Source organism: Sinohyriopsis cumingii, unplaced genomic scaffold (genome assembly GCF_028554795.1).
Source record: "Sinohyriopsis cumingii isolate HCF-2022 unplaced genomic scaffold, ASM2855479v2 utg002106l, whole genome shotgun sequence".
Lineage (NCBI taxonomy): Eukaryota > Metazoa > Mollusca > Bivalvia > Unionida > Unionidae > Sinohyriopsis > Sinohyriopsis cumingii.
The window spans coordinates 1-18,823 of NW_028316131.1; the positions used below are offsets into that span (position 1 = coordinate 1).

The 18,823-nt window shown below is 35.2% G+C and overlaps 1 protein-coding gene across 1 annotated transcript in view; it reads left to right on the forward strand.

Moving 5' to 3' along the window:
- The first annotated feature begins 1,688 nt into the window (after positions 1-1,688).
- LOC149771136 (transient receptor potential cation channel subfamily M member-like 2) overlaps positions 1,689-18,823 on the forward strand; it is a 36,176-nt gene continuing 19,041 nt past the window's right edge. The window contains exons 1-2 of the mRNA XM_089948810.1: positions 1,689-1,802; positions 3,799-3,887. Coding sequence (XP_089804936.1) covers positions 1,692-1,802; positions 3,799-3,887 — 200 coding nt within the window. The 5' untranslated portion in view covers positions 1,689-1,691. The remainder of the gene's footprint in view (positions 1,803-3,798; positions 3,888-18,823) is intronic.

The window sequence follows — 18,823 nt, forward strand, 5'->3', positions numbered from 1 at the left end:
GTGTCTGTTGGTCTAATAACCTAACTTACTCTCCACTCTAAATCCAGAAGGTTAACTGTCTATATTAAGGGGTTACCAAATGCCAAACACCTCGACGGAGAACAGCCACCAACCGACACCTCCGAGGTTTACCACAGGTCATCAACCAGTTTATGCCAGCTGCGACGAAATAAGCATTTAACATTCACTGATGTTTCATACGTTTTCGCTGACTAGTGTTTATTAATTGACTACAAATTAAAGATTGCCTGCTACCAATAAATGTGTTAATGAACGGCCTTGTATCATACTGTTTTTAGTGCATTTTTTTGCTCAGGGTGTATTGGGTATAGTGGTTGGTGGCTGCAGGCACGCCAATGTATGCATTTACCAGCAGACTTGTATTCAACACTCCATAGTAAGAATTTAAAACAATCTAATCTATATTATAATAAGCTTCATGATATTAAACGTTTTGTTTCGTATGTCATCAATCAGATATTACACATGTGTCGGCTAATTTGCTTTCAGCGTGGATTCTAGGTGTAATTAACTGAGACTTGACATTACGTACACAATCTATTTATAGTGGAGTAATTTTACGCAATCATGTATTTGTTGAATAACATCTATTACATTTTGTTGCTACATTAAATTATAATTTTTCTAGTTTTTCAATAAATGTCATTTTTGTTGGAATACTACTCTACAAAATCTGATGCCAACTATATTTATCTCTGTGTGATTGAACTACATGTGAAGAAACACTAGTCTGAAGATAGAATAAGACATTTGGGCTACCGGAAATAGTTTCAGTTTTTTTAAGCTTTTTATTATCCACCTAGAAACACGTGATTTGAACGTACTATTTCTGGCAGTTTAGCAAATACTGTTTAACGATGTACATACCATAACAGCTATCCATATCAATTATAATACTAATTTGAAAACAAAAATAACACATTCATGTGGGTTTGGAAGGATTCGTGAAAACCACTCTTTTCAATTAAAACAGTACTGTTTTTAAGAATTAGCTGCCAGAGGCAAAGCTCAGTACTAAATTGCTCTTGCTTTAAAACATATGGCTATTTCATCTGATATTACTGTACGAAATAAATTCAGAGAAATACTTAAATGGATAGATAGCAGAAACATTTTATAGAAAGACCTGATTTTTAATCAGAACGTTCAGGGCTAATACATTCATTACATTTGCACATGTAACCTACAAATGACAAAATGTTAGGCTTACCAAGTGATTAAAAGACAGGCAGCGGTGGATTAAGGGGTAGATGTGATTTGATGGATGCATGATATATTAGAATCCTCTTGCCACGATGATGATGTACAAGAAAGGAAGCAAATATGAAACGAGCTGTATATTAAAGATCTGAATTGGAATATTATATAAAAATTCAATACTAATAATTAAATCCTTAAATATTACATTTGATAGTTTTTCACGAATCTCCCAAATCTTCAAATTGAATTGAATACATGTATTATATCTGACTGCACGAAAATTCATCGAGTGTGTCTGAGTTTGAATGTTAATATTTCGCTTACATCAAAACGTCCTATTTCATGTTTGATATCAATATTATTTACCTATAGTCACTTTTTGTCAAGACCTAATCACTATCTATCACCTCTGGTTTTTATTTTGTCCAAGATAACCATACAGGAAAGGGAAGAGATCATACCTCAGGACCATGGGATCAGTGCTAAGCTCCAGAGAATATAATACAGGCGGGATATCGAAGATGATCACGAGCAGGAGCACGAAGTACAAGCTTCAATCACAAAAAGCGGCTGCTTCTGTTGTAGGCATATTAATAAATACAATCTGGAATATTCTTTGTACTTAAAATATATTAATATAATTAGAATATAAAAGAGGCTTGAAATCTAGGTTTTAAAAAAAAATACTGCAAAGATTAAGCTGTATGGATTTATTGATATTAAAGCATTAAAGGATCTAATACTAATTTGTTGCATTGTGATCAGATTTGTAGTCATTAGAGTGCAGTTCAACTAAAATATGGCTCAATATATATTTTTACTAAATTAAACGTTAAACCAAACATTGAATTCCAGTTACATTTCCTTTTACCGTTTTTGGTGCATGATGACTTAAGGTAACAACAATTTCTGACTGGAATAGAGTAAAGACGACGATCCTATGATTGTTGTATCTATACTGGAAAAAAAGTTAAATCGTGTTTTATTTCGGAGCTGAAACTTAAAAGCTTCAAATATCATTTTAGGTTTCGTATCAGGAAGGTCTTACAGATAGGCAAATTGTGTGTTGTTTTCAGAAAAGAAAAATAGTACAGTGCATACAATCGCTATAAGCATAAGCAACACTAATACGGTTATTTTCTTTACAATGTACATAAGAATACTATTTTTAAGCGTCTGGTATAGTTTAAACATTATATTCATCCTAGAGCGTTGTTTGTAAATGTGTTTAGCTTTCTTACAAATTTTATTTTCGCTACTAAATTAAGTATTGATGAAATATGTTGTGGCATTACTCTATCCGGTTTGTCAATTTGCTGTATGGCAATAATTTATCTGAACAGTATTAACTTACTTTAATGGAGATTATTTTAAATGATTTTTTAATCAAAAACAGATAAATATAATCTAATTTAACAAAAAATATTCTTGCATGAATGGTTTTAAAGTTTTTTTTATTATGCCAGTCAAAAAATCAAATATGGCTGTAGATAAGCTGTAGATAGTAAAATATCCAAATCCACTCAATAACCTGTTCTGAATATTGCTTAAAAGTGTGTGAATAAATTTGACCGAGGATGTAATTGTTTCGATACCTTTTACGTATACAACCGATGGCATTCTGCCATCAAATCTCGTTTCTTTTACTATTGGTGGGACGACATTTACATAATTTTCTGACATTTTTTGATCCACATGAACACAGAGAATCCTTGCCTAGTGGCCTTGCAGTATAAAGAAAATAATTCTGATATGCGATCGCGTATAGATGAAGATACGAAAGCTAAAAAATCTTTACGAAACAGTTTTTATAATATATGCAGAAAATAGCGTTAAAACTGTTTCAACATAAACCTATCCAGATTTAATGCTAACTGCTATTGCATTTGTACATAAATCAGACGTCAAAATGTAGTAGAATGACTAACAAAAGAGTTTTGTGATGAGTCAACATACTAATACACACACTATTATTATATCATATGTTTATAAAATGCTTCACTTTTTGTTTTTGCATTTAACTCAAATGTACACCGTGATGGCCTCCCGTTTTTGTATAGTGGAATCACAATGAATTTGAAACGAACGTTGGGATTACATCCCATATTACTGCATAAGCCTAGCTAATCTTCTCTGAAAATGTTTCTCTTTACGCTTGTCTTTTGCATGAGAAGTTATTGAATGCATTTTCATGCTTTCATGAAGGAGTGTTTTACGCAAAATTTTCCTCTTCTTGAAATTTGCAAACATTTCCGACAAACTTACCAAACGTTTCACCAAGATGCGAAATTGTTTTCAGTAGATACAAATAGGGTAAGATAAGATAAAGATTAAGGATTTGCGTGCCTCATTGGCAGTGGTATGGTTTCAGTAACTAGATGCTTTCATTCGGAATTGTTTTCACAATCCAAATTTGTTATGAATCACAGATATGTTGCTGCTTGTCAGGAAGTATTAGTATGCCATTCTATTTTCATTTTCAAATACGTAATTTTATATGTCATAAACGAATGTGCCATCATGAAACATTTATTATTCATTTTTCATTGACTAATTTGAATTGTGTTCTCTTTAAAGAATGAAGCCTGGTGGAAATGGATCAAAGAAAACATCAACATGAGAAAATGTATATATTATATGCCGTCGGACGATGAAAATAACAAAGAGTAAGATCTTTCTATTCATTTGCATTGTGTTACAATATTTTACTAAACACTCAATTTATCGTATTTGGCTGATCATGCATTTAATATGAATTCAGCCTCCATTTCAGTATCACATACTAAGACCAGTTACTATAAAGTTTGTGCTGACATCATTAATACAACCTTAGTACATACAATCAACTGGATACATTTTAACTTGTTTTGAATTTCATTCAAATTGTACATTGGACAATTAAAAATACACAATCGTTAAAAAAACAAGGAGGCGTGATGATCCAAATTGTACATTGGACAGGTAAAAATACACAATCGTTTAAAAAAACAAGGAGGCGTGATGATCTTTACTTATCCATATGGCTTATCAGTCGTGCTGTCTCTGCCTATCAGAGACAATCGTGCAACATAGAACTACGAAGGCACAACACAAACTAAACAAAACAAACATGTTAAACATAATATTCAAGCTGCAAGTAGTGTTCCACGACATGATAATCCAAGATCATATTGTTTGAACTGAGAGGTATTTTTCCAGCCTTTTCAAAACATGGCATTGATCTTGTTGAGACATACAAAAAAACAACCAAGAATGCTATGATATCATCGTCTCATTAGAGATGCATCTGAATATTCTGTTATCAAATCGAACGAAGCACTAAACCATATTTGCGAACACATAATCCGTAATTTTGCTTTGTTGTTGTTATTGTGGGGTTTAAAGGCATTTTTCAGTACACGATAGGCTATATATGACGTCCTATATAACTAATGGGGAAAGAGCCGGGAAAACCTCGGAAAAATCACCGACCTACGGAAAGCTACTGGCAAGCTTTCTCACATATTCATATTGAGCAAGCCTGAAACTGGAACCCAGGTACTATAAATTTTCACATGTACTTAAAATATCATATGTTCACAAAATTAGGTGAAGAATAGAAGCGATGAAGACAAATCATAATGAATATCTGAGAATTTAACGAAAAATAGTAAAACAATTGCTGAAATAAGTGAATTTAATGCTACTGAACCAAAAGAAAGGAATTATGCATGTATTACAAGTGCAAATGAAACACAGAGTTCGTAAAAAGTACCCATTTATTGGTAATGCATACAACTTCATTTAAAAAGGAGGTATGTACATCTACAACTACTTGATCATTTCACATTTAATATCACTGCAAACCGTACACATGCCTAGTATTCATAACTTTTTAACGTGCGCCAGACCATTGATGGTATTTATTTAATTAATTGATTGACAAATTTCAAGGAAATCAGGAATTTATCGGAGAAAAATGGTTAGCTTAAGCAAATATTTTTGTCTGATTTTATAAAGCTTTCTACTTACATATGTTCAAAAACGATTAGTCGGATCGAATATGATTATTAAAAAAACACTCCGCAAGAATGACATTTGGAAAATTATTACTTCTCATGATTGAACATTGCTGTTCGCCTTCAATCATTGATAAAGAGAGGATTTAAATGTACAATATACAACAGGACTTTATTGGGAACATGGATCTAAACCAGCATATAATAGTAGATGAGAGTCTATTTTTATCACACGATCTGTTACATTATAGTACAGTTCTTTTGAGAGTGACACTTACATATGAGCTTAATGTTATAAATGCATATTGTGCAATGCATACAGTATTCTTGCACACGGATGAAAATCTCTAAATATGTTTTATGATCAAAGTTGACTTCAAAACACATGGAAAACATCGCCATTCAAGTTGTCCAGAAGGACTACAACAATTTGAAATCCCATGTGGTTGAGCGCAATGTCTCAAATACATTTATTTATTCATGTGGCATTGGTAAGTAATTCGAAATGGCCATATTAGCTAGGGTTGCGTTATTACACGTGCAGCTGCCTCTTTTTAAACATACTCTTTTATCTGGAAATATTCTGTACAGAATGTCAAAATGACTATGCAGCCGACCATAACTCAACAAGCGCGAATAAGCATCTAAAATGTACACAGATGTACTAAATATTAGTAATAGTCATTTGATGTACTCTCAGTTGTATTTTCTAAGTGACGAGGTAAACCTAACAAGCACACAGCGTTTGCGAATGCACAAGTGTACGCAGTGCATGAACAAGAAAGACTTCAACATATTGGCCTTTCCGCCGAGTTTACAACGACAGAGTCGAATAAATCAATTGTCGCCCTCCACCACCTCGGAGTAAATAATCAACTTCAAGTGGTGGAGCAACCACAAACGAGCAAAAATACAAAATTTCTCAAGGCGTTTCAACATATGCGACCCAAAGAACGACAGGTGCGGTTAATGAATCCAGGTTAATAATCCTGGTTTCCCACTTGCGGGGGACCATCGCCTGAGAGTCTGTGGCTCCGAAACCATTCGGGATATATGCTTGATTGACTATTTCATAGCTACTAAATCGAGATTAGTTAATTGACATTTGGTTTATTGCAAGTTGTACCGGGTAATTTAAGACCTCTGCTTGAGGCTATATATAGAATCGTCCAGGGTATTCGATGAGCTTTTCGTATGTTTGAGACCCTATGCGGCCTCCAGAAAAGTCGCCGATGCTTTACTAAACGCCTTCATAAAGTCATCCCGGCTGCATTTCCAATTGCTACTAATGCAGCCAAGTTTGGAACCACAGAAGCCTCAGTCACCAATAATGCTGCAACTGACTAAAGAAATGTAATGATTCTACCTTTTTTGTATTAGTTTCATAGCGGCCTGGACAACTGTGATGTCATTAATGCGATCTCGCACTCGTACATATTGCACTTGTAGTGTTGCAAGCTGCTTTGGGCCAAGGCCAACCACAAATTAATGATAAAACCCCATTTGTATTCATGCTTTTTTAGTTACAACATAAATAAATACGGAACTTCCATATCACAATTAATACCCCACTTCGACTACTTCCGCCCTCCAACAACAGTATATTAACAGATACACGTACATTTATACATCTGCATAGGAGCATGAGTAGGCAATACAACCACTGGTCACCTCAGTTGCACATGCATGAAGTGCATATTGATCATAGATTGTTTAGGTCTAGGTGTTCTAGCAAAAAGTAATAAATCGGGTACAAATGAATGAAGTCTTCTTGGAAAAACGATGTCAACGCTTTGGCAAGGCCCATGAACGACACCAACTTGCGATATACACGTACGATTTGGTTGCTTGTAAAATGTTCCAGTAAAATGCCTTTGAATGGCTCGTGATAAAAGTGTAATCGTAGAGAAACTTCAGATACTCCTAATTTTTCAAATTTCATTTGCGTAACTGTCTGCCCACTGCGCGCTCCATGTACCGCTTTGAATACACGCATTGATGCGCCTTTGAAACTTTGTTGAGCAACTATTTGCCTAGATACACGATAAGCGTTGACTTCATGAAATGAGCTAAAATTGGTTTTACATATTCGTTGGAGAAGGTATCCATGGTGGATAATGCAGTGAATTCCGTTTCGTCTTTGTAGAGACAATCCATGAGTGCGCCAGACAATGGTGGATTTGAGCGTGATAATGTTAGAATACCAAACTGACCTCTGCTTGGTATTCGCTCTTTAGGTTCGTCCCATCTATTAGTTTATATCTGAATCGGTTATATTTCAGTGCATACGAGGATTTAATAACACAACCATGACTCAGATATTCGTCGACAGATGGAACAAGATCACCATCACTGTCAGCATCCGCTGTCAATTGGCTTAACACTCCCTTATTCAAGGGAGCAACATTATTATCGCGGTCAGAATCCATTATTTGTATGGAGTGGTAAAATTAATCTTAAGCAGAAATGAATTTTATATTTAGCTACGAATGACATTACTTTCGTAAATATGAAATATTTGAAAAAACTTAGTCATGGTTCGTCCATATTAGTAATCATGCATCAGGCTGATTATTTACAGATGCTGTTACTTTACCCCTCCATCTGTATTAACCGAATATGATAGATACATACGATCGGGACTAGAGTGTCGTTAAGATATGTGATTTAGTTATATCAAATGCATTTAAAGTAACAAAAAATTCGACCATTTGATATTAAAATAATTATCAGTTTTATTCTTCATTGGTTAATAGGTTATGATCTAGAATTAGAGTATGTTTAATATTGTGCGAACTGTTTAATACCATTACCGGACGTTACTCAATTAGATATGGTATTGCGCATCCAAACAGGTTTTACAGCAAAGTGACAGTGTTTAACAGTAGTGCTGTTATTACCAACCTATACTTATGCGATCTTGTGATTTTTCAAGATCAATCTGGTAAATTACAAATGTCTAACGCGGAAATGTAATATAATGCTCTCTAATACAAAGGCTCTATAGCGAAGAAGCTTCCTGCACTCAGTGAACACGGGGACGTGGGAATCAGAGACTGATATGTATGTTACGCCTATGAAAACTTAAATTGAGGTTGCTAAGGCTGTGGGCAAACAATACTTGCATGCAAATCTAGCATACTTGACCCTGATGGAAGATCTATGTTTATCAAAACCAATAAAACAGTTTTAAAAATTTGAACATTTGTTGTTTATTATTTCTCCTTCATGGGTCAACAATTTGTGATATGATGTAAATGTAATTACAGCATTTGGTAGCCGGGTCATTATTACGTTGTCGAGGTCGCCTAATTAAATACTACATTATCATGATGATGATCATAGATGAATTAGCTTATATCGCATAATCATTGCTGTATCTCGCGAGTCCAATATTCTTCCTGAAATGTCATGGTTATCAAGAACTGATTCGACTATTTTTTCATCATTTGAATAACGCGCACTGTTGAACATAACCAAACTGCCATTCTAAAAAAATCCAAATATGGTAACAATCATCACCAGCAATGTTGTGATGAATAGGTTTTCCAATGATAGAAAAAAACTAGATGTCTCATGGACTTTTAATTATACTTTTAATTGATTAGGAAACGTAGCTGGTATGAATACTGCTGAAAAAGTTGGCTTTTGATCCATCAACACCGGCACATACATGTCCAATGCGGTATCAAAACAATAGTTGAATTGAGGCATTGTTTATATATTTTCGATTTTGTCAAATACCTAGGTGCTTGCCACTCAATTCTGCTCCCTATTGTTATTTATTTTTGAGAGGCTTCGTCAGTAGGTTTACCAGCCTCAACCGGTATTTTTTATGTAGATGGCAATGTAATCGAATTAGGTTCAGCCGTTTTTGATGACGCATTAGTCACTAATCTCTGTAGTAGATTTCAAATTAATTAAACCGCTCGCTATCCCAGATTTTTCAACCGATCCGCGATCACATGTTTTGAACTATCAACGACTCGCATTGTAATTTGTTTAGCAATTGGCGCAGCGCGCAATGACAAATCCGAGAGCACGTTTGATACCCATGGAATCAATGCACGATAAACATCACTAAGGCTAGTGTTGCAATATATCTGGAAAATGGGCTTTCACACGTTAATAACGCGCACACTGATATTATACGTGATCTTAAGATTATCATTAAATTAAATCGCATGCAGATCAATATTGTTCCGTGGTCAATATTTTACTACGAAGATGAACAATGTGCCGTCTTGATCAACGAGTGTAAAACGAATATGCGAGAAACGATTGTTCTGACATGGAATTTACACATGCAACTCAGGAGTAATTGATATTAAAAGAACTAGTTGCAGAGTTTGTGGAAACACAAATAGTATGCTATGTCCGTCTTTTCAGATCCGATTTCATAACTGCTCCTTATAGCATCATTGATACAGGTATTAAATGATTTGAATTGTTGATGTAATCCTGAAAATGTCAGGCGTGATATGATAGCCCATGTTTATAATTAGTTTATCATCTAAAATGGAGTCAGGCCAATCTAAAACGGATCTTATTGACGACCATTTAATATCAGCCGCAGATCGTTCTGAATTGATTGAAATGACTGAAATTAGCGTGGGGTCATGTTCTCTTATCTAAGTTGTAGGCTCCTTTTCGATCAAAAATTTAATTCGTCAACGAATTTCTTCGTTGCATGGATGGATTACAATAGCATTTAAGTTGGTGTCTTTGATGAAAACACAATTTTATTTTCGCACGATGACCACCAAACGGATGTGATGAATGCAATTTCGATTGTACCTGATTCACCAGCAACACCAGCTGTGGATAAAGTCACAATAAATGATGGCTGTAGTAATGAGATTGTAATCATTGAGGAAACGTTTGAGGTCTTCTACAACAACACGTTTCATCGCTGCATAGATTGCAGGTAAAGTCACTTCATAATTATCACCGGTATCGTAATATACGTCATCAACGTCTTCAGTAAGTATCATGCTATTTTGGTCCATGCTGTTCTAAGTGAACGATCCTTGAGAAATCGATGAGGCCTCATTAATGTCTCATAATGTGGCCTCAGCCTGTTGCATTGCTGACAGCGCGAACTGATCCCACATTTGGTTCCATTTGGTCCACAATGTCGTTGAGGTCACACAATCTACAAACACCTCTTCCTTCTGTTGTTTGTTGCTTTCACGACCCTATTAAATTCTTTGAGTTTTGGGTAGGATCGTACGGATGTTTAGAGTGTGCTTTTTGTTGCAAAATGTTGCTGTTAACTGTTCTCTTAAAGGTTCTATACATTCTTGCCATCTTTGTGGTTGTTCCTCATATGCACGGTGTCGTTCATTTTGAAATACACCTTGTTGTTGTTTCTCATATGCATGTTATCTTCTCAATTCTTGTTTATACTCGTTAAGGCATCATATATTTCCTCCATACATTTTCACCTTCCTAACTTTGTCCTTCTTTAAATACTTTTAACCTTTTTACAAAATGATTCCACCGCTCACCAACGCAATGCTCCTTTTTAGTAAATTCCCTTAGCACTATATTGGTCCATTTATTCTCCATGTATTCATCACGTGTCTCTGATGGTAATTTTGCCATGTTCTTATTCAAGTTGTCCGGACAGAAAAGAACGATATGCACAGGACTTGTGAAGATTATCTCAGGCATTGATTCCTTAAAGTAAGGAGGTGTTTGCAACTGTGACTTATACTCACGTGGCAAGTTTGGCATCCTGATAATTTCCTTTCTTTAAATCCTTGAGTACACTTTAATAGGCTTGGTCATCAGCTGAGGGCACAATCTCGTTTCAGTAATTGTAAAATGATATTTAATGGGTTTTTCCTGATCAAGCAGGACTAATCATTATTGCGTGAAATGAGTGTGGAAATATGTCGCTGAGATTTGGTGCATTTGTAAGTGCAGAGAACTCGAGGACAATGAATTTCCATTTGGTGATGCCATTGAATAATGCAATTACTGCATATAATACAAGCATACTGTCATGAACCTGCTACAGCATTTTGGATAATAGGCAGGAATGTGTGTGTTAAAAACTTTCGAGCCGCAGTTCTGATTAAGTTGACACTGTAAACACAAATGCCTCCTCAAGACTCTTCAAAATATAAAGAGTATATTTAATAAATATATTCAATACCAAGTTCTCAGTCTCTGCTAAGTAAAATTTACATAGTATTTCGCCTATCATTTAAAATAATAACTCACCATTCGAAAGTCCACAATCTGTTTCTAAGAGAGGCACCGTTTTATTGTTGTTGCTGGTATTAATACTTATCTGCATCCGAAATCTTGTCCTTCTCTTCTTACACTTCTTTCTTTCATCCAACTTATATTTCCTTCACCGCAGTTTCGCTGGCACCCTAAAACCTTCCTGTAGAAAAACAAGATAAGGGACATAACCTGTTTAACTCTACCATTGAAGGTAAACCACGTTACTATAATTGTTAATGAGTGGATTATATCCAAAATGTATTACAGTCCTGAGTTAATTGAGAGGTGAACCATTCGCTGTAAACTTTGCAAGCGCGGCAAAGGTCACCTATAGGTTGGTCAAACATGTCACGTAGCAAATTTACCTATCAGTGCCAAAACAAAACTGACCTATGTCCAGATACCGGATGCTCATCGTAGTGATCTCTTATTTCTTCCACATCATCTTGTACATGAACGACTAGGATGCAAACGACAACTGTCGTCTACACACATACAGGTGTGCGTTAACTGATCATTCTTTTTCAAGACGATACAAAGATTATGTGAGTGTCGCTGATGCACTCGAACGTATCTATGCCGCGTACATTTTACAAGGCGACGATAATTATGTGACGATACAGGGAAAGAATGTATCGGATATGCTACTGCGTTATTAAGAAAACATCATGTGAGCGTTCTTGTTTGCCATGCAAAATACATAGTAACCATGCTATGGTGGAATTATTTTATCTCACCCTTGAAGAGCGGCTATTCGGAAATCCGTTTGGCAAGTATTATTTTTTGACCTAATGGTAAATCGGTAGTACGACTTCCATTAATCATGACATCATTGAATAATACAACTACAAATGTAATCCGATTTAGCTGCAATTGTACAGAGCAACTATTAATCAAAATATAATTTTATAAGCACCACGGTTATATATAATAGTAAATAGTTTTGTTCGGTATTAACTATGTACCAGGACAATTATAAGGTCTTCTTCTGTTAGACCAAAACCAAGCAGAGCATTTGTGCAAGATAAATTGAAAGCCCTTCCAGCCGATGATGTATTACCACCATGAAACATTTTCTTACGTTAATGTATCAATGCACGAGTGCATCAATGAATCACAAGTTGATATGCAGACGCATAATGACCAAACAAATATGTCGTAATTCCATCGGGAAATATTCATTGTGTACTGTTAATCGGGGACTAACTCACCTAGTTACATAGACATACACTCATGCTAGTTTCCGAGACTAGATGATTTTAGCTGCCTGTGTGCATTTACATCATTTTCGAAGACATTCCACATACATATCATACTTTAGATCCTGCTGAAAAATAACGATGGGATGTCTTTTCGCCATTTTAATCCTCTTGCCAAGGCCTTTAGAACCACCAGTGAAACCGCTTTGCTGTCTAACTACAACTTAATCCATTTTAGGTCAACGTCAAACATATTCTTCGATTAGTTGCCTCTAGCATTCGCATTTGACTTTGCCAACAAACTCTATATTAGGAAAACTAAGCAACACATGTTTTTCAGACAATTGCTGCTGTCAAACTGGCTCCCAACCGTGCATGATGCGATTTCCAAATGCACATCAACGGTGGTTATATGCGTCAACAGCAGTTGATGCTGGTAATATGCATGTTGATACGATATTGGTAAAATGGTTTCATCTTGTCGTAATAAAACTCATTCATGAACAGCATTGACAAGTCATTTGCTGCTGAACCAAGAGAGAGAGAGAGAGAGAGTAGTTTTGCCCACTTGAGTTTTGCTGCTGACTATGAACGGATATAAGTCCACAATCAATTATCTTTCAGGATTTAAAGGACATATCAGCAATACGTTTTCATAGCTTATCTTGTTCACTGTCACAAACAAGGTCGACTCGAATCCGTTTTCGTAAATTCTCCATCGGTTTGCCAAATACGAAATTTGTCGAGAGTTTGAAGAAATCTTTGTCAGTGCTGTTGGTGGGGGCTGTGGGTAAATCCGCATTAATCTTTGCATACGCCGCCATCATAGCCCTTTTCCAAAAGAATCACTGAATTATATTTATATTCATATTCGCAGGTACAACAGTAGATTTCGTTCTTTCACCGCATTGTCGTCCTGACAACTGAAACAACCTTGGAAATATACGTCATGATTTATCAATAATTGCTCATTGATCAGGTGGCAACCAATCACCAGACACTAACTTTGCTTATAGCTTTAGCTGGTGATTAATGAGCGTGGCGATGTTCTTTATGGTATTTTAAATCAAATTCATTGAAATATCCGTGATCGTAGTTGCTGTTGTAATCGTGTATGTGAGTTTTGTCAACATCAGCGGGATCAGTCCACAATAAACCACCAATTGGTGATGGATGCATCATTGCTTGTTCATTGAGCTTTTTGTCGTAAAGATGCAAGATGTGACTGTTAGGGGCAGAGAGATCACTCTTTGTGTTGTTTGAAGTGTACCTCGATGCCTTGCCTTTGGTATTCCGTCACTAAGTGAGCGCCGGATAAGTATATGCATATCCATATCTGTCGACAAAATTCAACTCAATTTAACTTTTTATAGTAGTGCATTCCAAACCATATTAGGTGAGGTAAAATAGTACGATTACGCTAGATCGAGCTTCTACGTTTGCATAGGAGTCATGAAATGACTCTAACACATCAGAGACTATTACATTGGTGCGCATATACAGATCGAGATAGCCACCCATACTTTTGCGAATTAATTTGGACCAGACTTTGTTTGCTTACGTGCAGACGATGCTGGAAATACCCTCACAAAGCAAAACCCATTTAAATCATTACTGATTATAAGCATATCGCCGAGGGAATGGAACTGTTGCAGAATCTATTTTCATGCAACTCCGAGCGATTTAATAAATACATCAACGACACAACACTGGCGGCTCAGCTTGATAGCATTGTAACAAAACCCGCATTGGACTTGTTCATCAATTTGTGCTGCATGCTGTATGTTTATTATGTATTGATCGTTGAAGCTGAGCTTTCCATAGAAACATTGAGACAGTCCGCACAGACGAGATACTTTAACTGCATATTTGCTAGGTTCTGACATAATCTTACTCTGTGGTGTTTGACTGATTACACCTTAATAAAAGTTATGGCAATCAAGAAGTTATTGAGTGCTAGAGGTTTGCATGCACCGTCTCGTCTGTCTCTATATTTCTTACCCTGGTACTTATTGTGTCGGTTAAGCTACTTGAAAAATATTTTATCAAAACATACTGAATTGAGCCAAGAAATACATTATACACATAGATCTGCTCACGTTGACTATGTCGGGATGGGGTAGGCGGATGAAAGTTGTTATTTTACGTGAATGCATTAACATCGATACCCGGGTTCAGTGTTGCAAACGTCTAGAGTGTTGGCTAAGTAACCTGCAACAGAAATGGCATATTCCCAAAAACTGTATTCGTCCTGGTATTTCTGATATTTACACGCCTGATCTCGATGATCACCAGCCGGGTGTAACGTGGATAGTTTTGCCTGTTTAAAACACCGATCGTCACTGACTTTTACATTATCACCGACCGTGGCGGAACATTGGTGTTAATAAATAACTCGAACTTAAAAAAGGCTGGTATGGGGAAATATGCTCTTTAACTCTATCTTTCAAGAGGATCATTCATATCAACGATTGGTGAATTTGTCTAACGTATTGATAATCTTTACGATTTATTTGTTGATTTCATTGCGGTTGAAAATCGTAAATGGACCACCGTGAAACCACGACGATCGATTTTAAAATCATTCAAAAGCTACATAATCAAAACCACGCCGATAATAACATCCATAGCTCCGTAATATATATATATATATATATATATATATATATATATATATATATATATATATATATATATATATATATATATATATATATATATATATATATATATATATATATATATATATATAGAAAAGACAGATGAGTGTGGACGCCATCGTTATATTAAAACGAAAACATCTTTCTCGTGTTGTTTGCTGCACCAACTACTACATTCGTTTGTTATATCAACCATTTTTATCGTCTTCATCATCATAATCATTGCAACATTCATTTGTACGCAACGTTAGCGCTCTTTTTTGTTTCTTGCACAATAGCAAATAATGACTTTTCGGGTATTTTACCAAACACAAATCTTAGCTGTTCCAAGATGATTCTTGAGTTACTTAATTTAGGAGCATGTTCCGGATATGAATTCGGAAAGTAATATAGTATCGTTTGGTCTTCTTTGACAGATGTGTAAGATGCTGTCAAATAAAACACCGATATAATATGTATGGTTTACGCTCCAAACATACTGCGGCTTGACATCTCCATAAATTATTTCAAAATATTATGCTCATCTATTTGTGAACTTATATATATATATATATATATATATATATATATATATATATATATATATATATATATATATATATATATATATATATATATATATATATATATATATATATATATATATATATATATAACAAGATTATTTATATGAGATTATAAAAACGCTTGTGATTTTGAGCTGCTACAGAAGAATGTTTTGCAGTGACTTGACGTGTGCGGTCAGTGTCTATTAAGCGGATGGAATCTGTAATCCCAGATTTGAAGCAGGCATGAAAAATGACATACTATGAATAATTGATGTCGTCTCTGGTCAAATTAAATTACAAAGCATTATGTGTTTGCCCCTAATTGTAATTATTTGCAAAAATGGATCATAAGACTAATTTTAGTTTCTTGTACAATCATCCTAAGCTTGAAGTTCCTCACTCATTATTTGAAAACAGTGTTATTCCGCAAGTATGGTTTGAAGATGACTCGCTAGCATTTCATGGAGACCAATTAATCCACTAGGAACTCGTAACAAATTAGTACAAGAACTCTAACAGCTATGATGAAGGCATGCATGTACATCTCTGTTATAATAAATTAATCTGAAATGTCATTCCATTACTTTTTTTATAAACCCATACATTATATTAAGCCGTGTAGTGGTAAGGAAAATTGTCCAAGGTTGTAATTTATATGTCTCAAATATTAATTAGTCCTTCCACCAACAAACATACTATTGGTTTTTCACGTTGATGTTATCAATTGGACCGTCTCTTGTATAATGGCAAAACATGTTCTATTCCGCTTTGACAATTATAGACACACCAGACTACTCCATATTTGGTTTAACGATTTTGTTTCCAAAAATTAAAGGCATAGAAATATAGGCTGTTTGCTTGATTTACTACATGTGTATACATGTACGCTGATCTGACTTTTCCCTCCCATAATACCCGATTGCATACCAAAACTACCACCAAGTGCCTATGGAGTGCCGGATTACCAAATATGCAGGGCAGGCACATCGACTTCGGATCAAAGTAATATGTTTTGGTCTTAAAAGAAACTTTCAATCAAGCTTTCTTAAATTGTTTCCAAACGATAGAAGAAGAAAAAGTAATCAAAGAAACGAAAACTTTACGCTAAAGACTGCTTAGAGAAAATACTATTTTAATGAAATGTACCCATTAACAACTTAAAGTACATAAGTCATAGAGAGGGACCCCAAGATTTTGACTGCCTATTGGCCTCGACAGGGTTTAATCTGGCACTGTGCTTATGTGAGAGAAAATTAGTTATATTCTTGTACTAGCGAGTGCATAAACCAGTATCGGGAAAAATCATAAGGATGTAGATGAGTACCAATAATACCAAATACTTACACATCTCAATAATCAAAATGCTACTGCTCCATTTTTGTTTAACTTTGCTGTGCATAACTGATGTGAATTATATGTGAATAATATTTATATTCTGGACTAAATTTATATTTTATATTTTATATTTTGTGGATTTGAATTTCTTGGATTATTCTGAAAGATCTTCTTGGATCAATGGACGCAGTGGGTGAGTGTGACACTCCATTTAATCATGTAACGTGTGAAAAAAAATAGAATGCATATTTGTCTTGGTCATCAACAATGTGCAAAGGGATGAAAAGCTGAACATGATATTCTAGTTTTCATGTGTATATGACGTTATAAATGGCAGAGATATCCTGATAGATGTATATATATACACTTAGTGCTCTTTTATGTTGTGTGTGATTGTTATTGCGAAAAAAGGAGTTGAAATTCGTACACGATCTGTGATTCGTACAGGTTCTGATTTAGTACTCATAATTACTATATATGACGATATGCCATATACATGTCAGAGATTTGCCATCTACAGTCAGATTCTAGATAAGATCTAAATTCACACTGGGGCATTCGGATCAAGATGTTGGAAACATGATGTGTGTGTATGTCAAATACATTAAGTATCGTTGTTAAATACTATATGTATTTGTGAGATGCTTTTGTGAACTGTTGTTCACGTTAACTCATTCCAGTGTAAATGTGTACTCAGTCCTAGTGCCAGTAGTTATATCCTTATATGTGTTATATATTTAGTTTTTTAGTGAGTAGATAGTGAGTAGATAGTGAGCAAATCACATATGTACGAATTCAAAATATTATGGTAGCGGATGCGTTAGCTTTGGTACCTTTACCATGTGTTAATTCTGAGTTAAGTTCTGAGTTAGACCAAATATCATTCATCATTCGAACAATGAGAACAATTTCAGTTAAGTGATGCACGAGAGGTAACAGAACATACAACTGTTACATATCTGTCCTAGCAGAAGAGGGCTCACATTCGTTAGTGCAAGTGCGTGCGATATATAACAGGTATTAACCTATTTATCAACTGTATACGGACTTCACTATAAACCGTTGAACATGAATGACAACCTAGAAATAGATGAGCGTTACAGTGGTGATGAAAGGTCCGGTTTAGAAGAAGACTTAATAGCAACTCAGACCGAAAAAAATATATACCTTCAAATTGATTCGAAATTTGGAACTCTGGACAGAGATGAATTTAAAAAGAAGATGTGTTTGGAATTGGATGTACAGAGTTTAAAAGATGTAAGACTATCACTTCACGACCTGGCTAAATTGGAAAATGTCAATTACCCTGTGACTCGTATAGTTGAGAGAACAGTAAGATGTGATAGTGCTCCTCTAGAGGAGAGATTAGCTGAGGATATATTTATTCTATACCATTTCTTAACAGGAGATAACAACTTATCTGAAGTGAAAAGCCTTGCGTCGAGACAGAAGCCGAGCACGGGTACGATTGATAACAGTACATGCGTGAGTCAAGCATCTAAAAGAAAAGGATCTAACAAACAGTCTCAGCGATCTGAACCAAAACCAGAACAGGTGATAACGTTATCAGATCACAATTCAGTATCTTCACTATCAAATGATAAAAATGACAGTTCAATAACAAC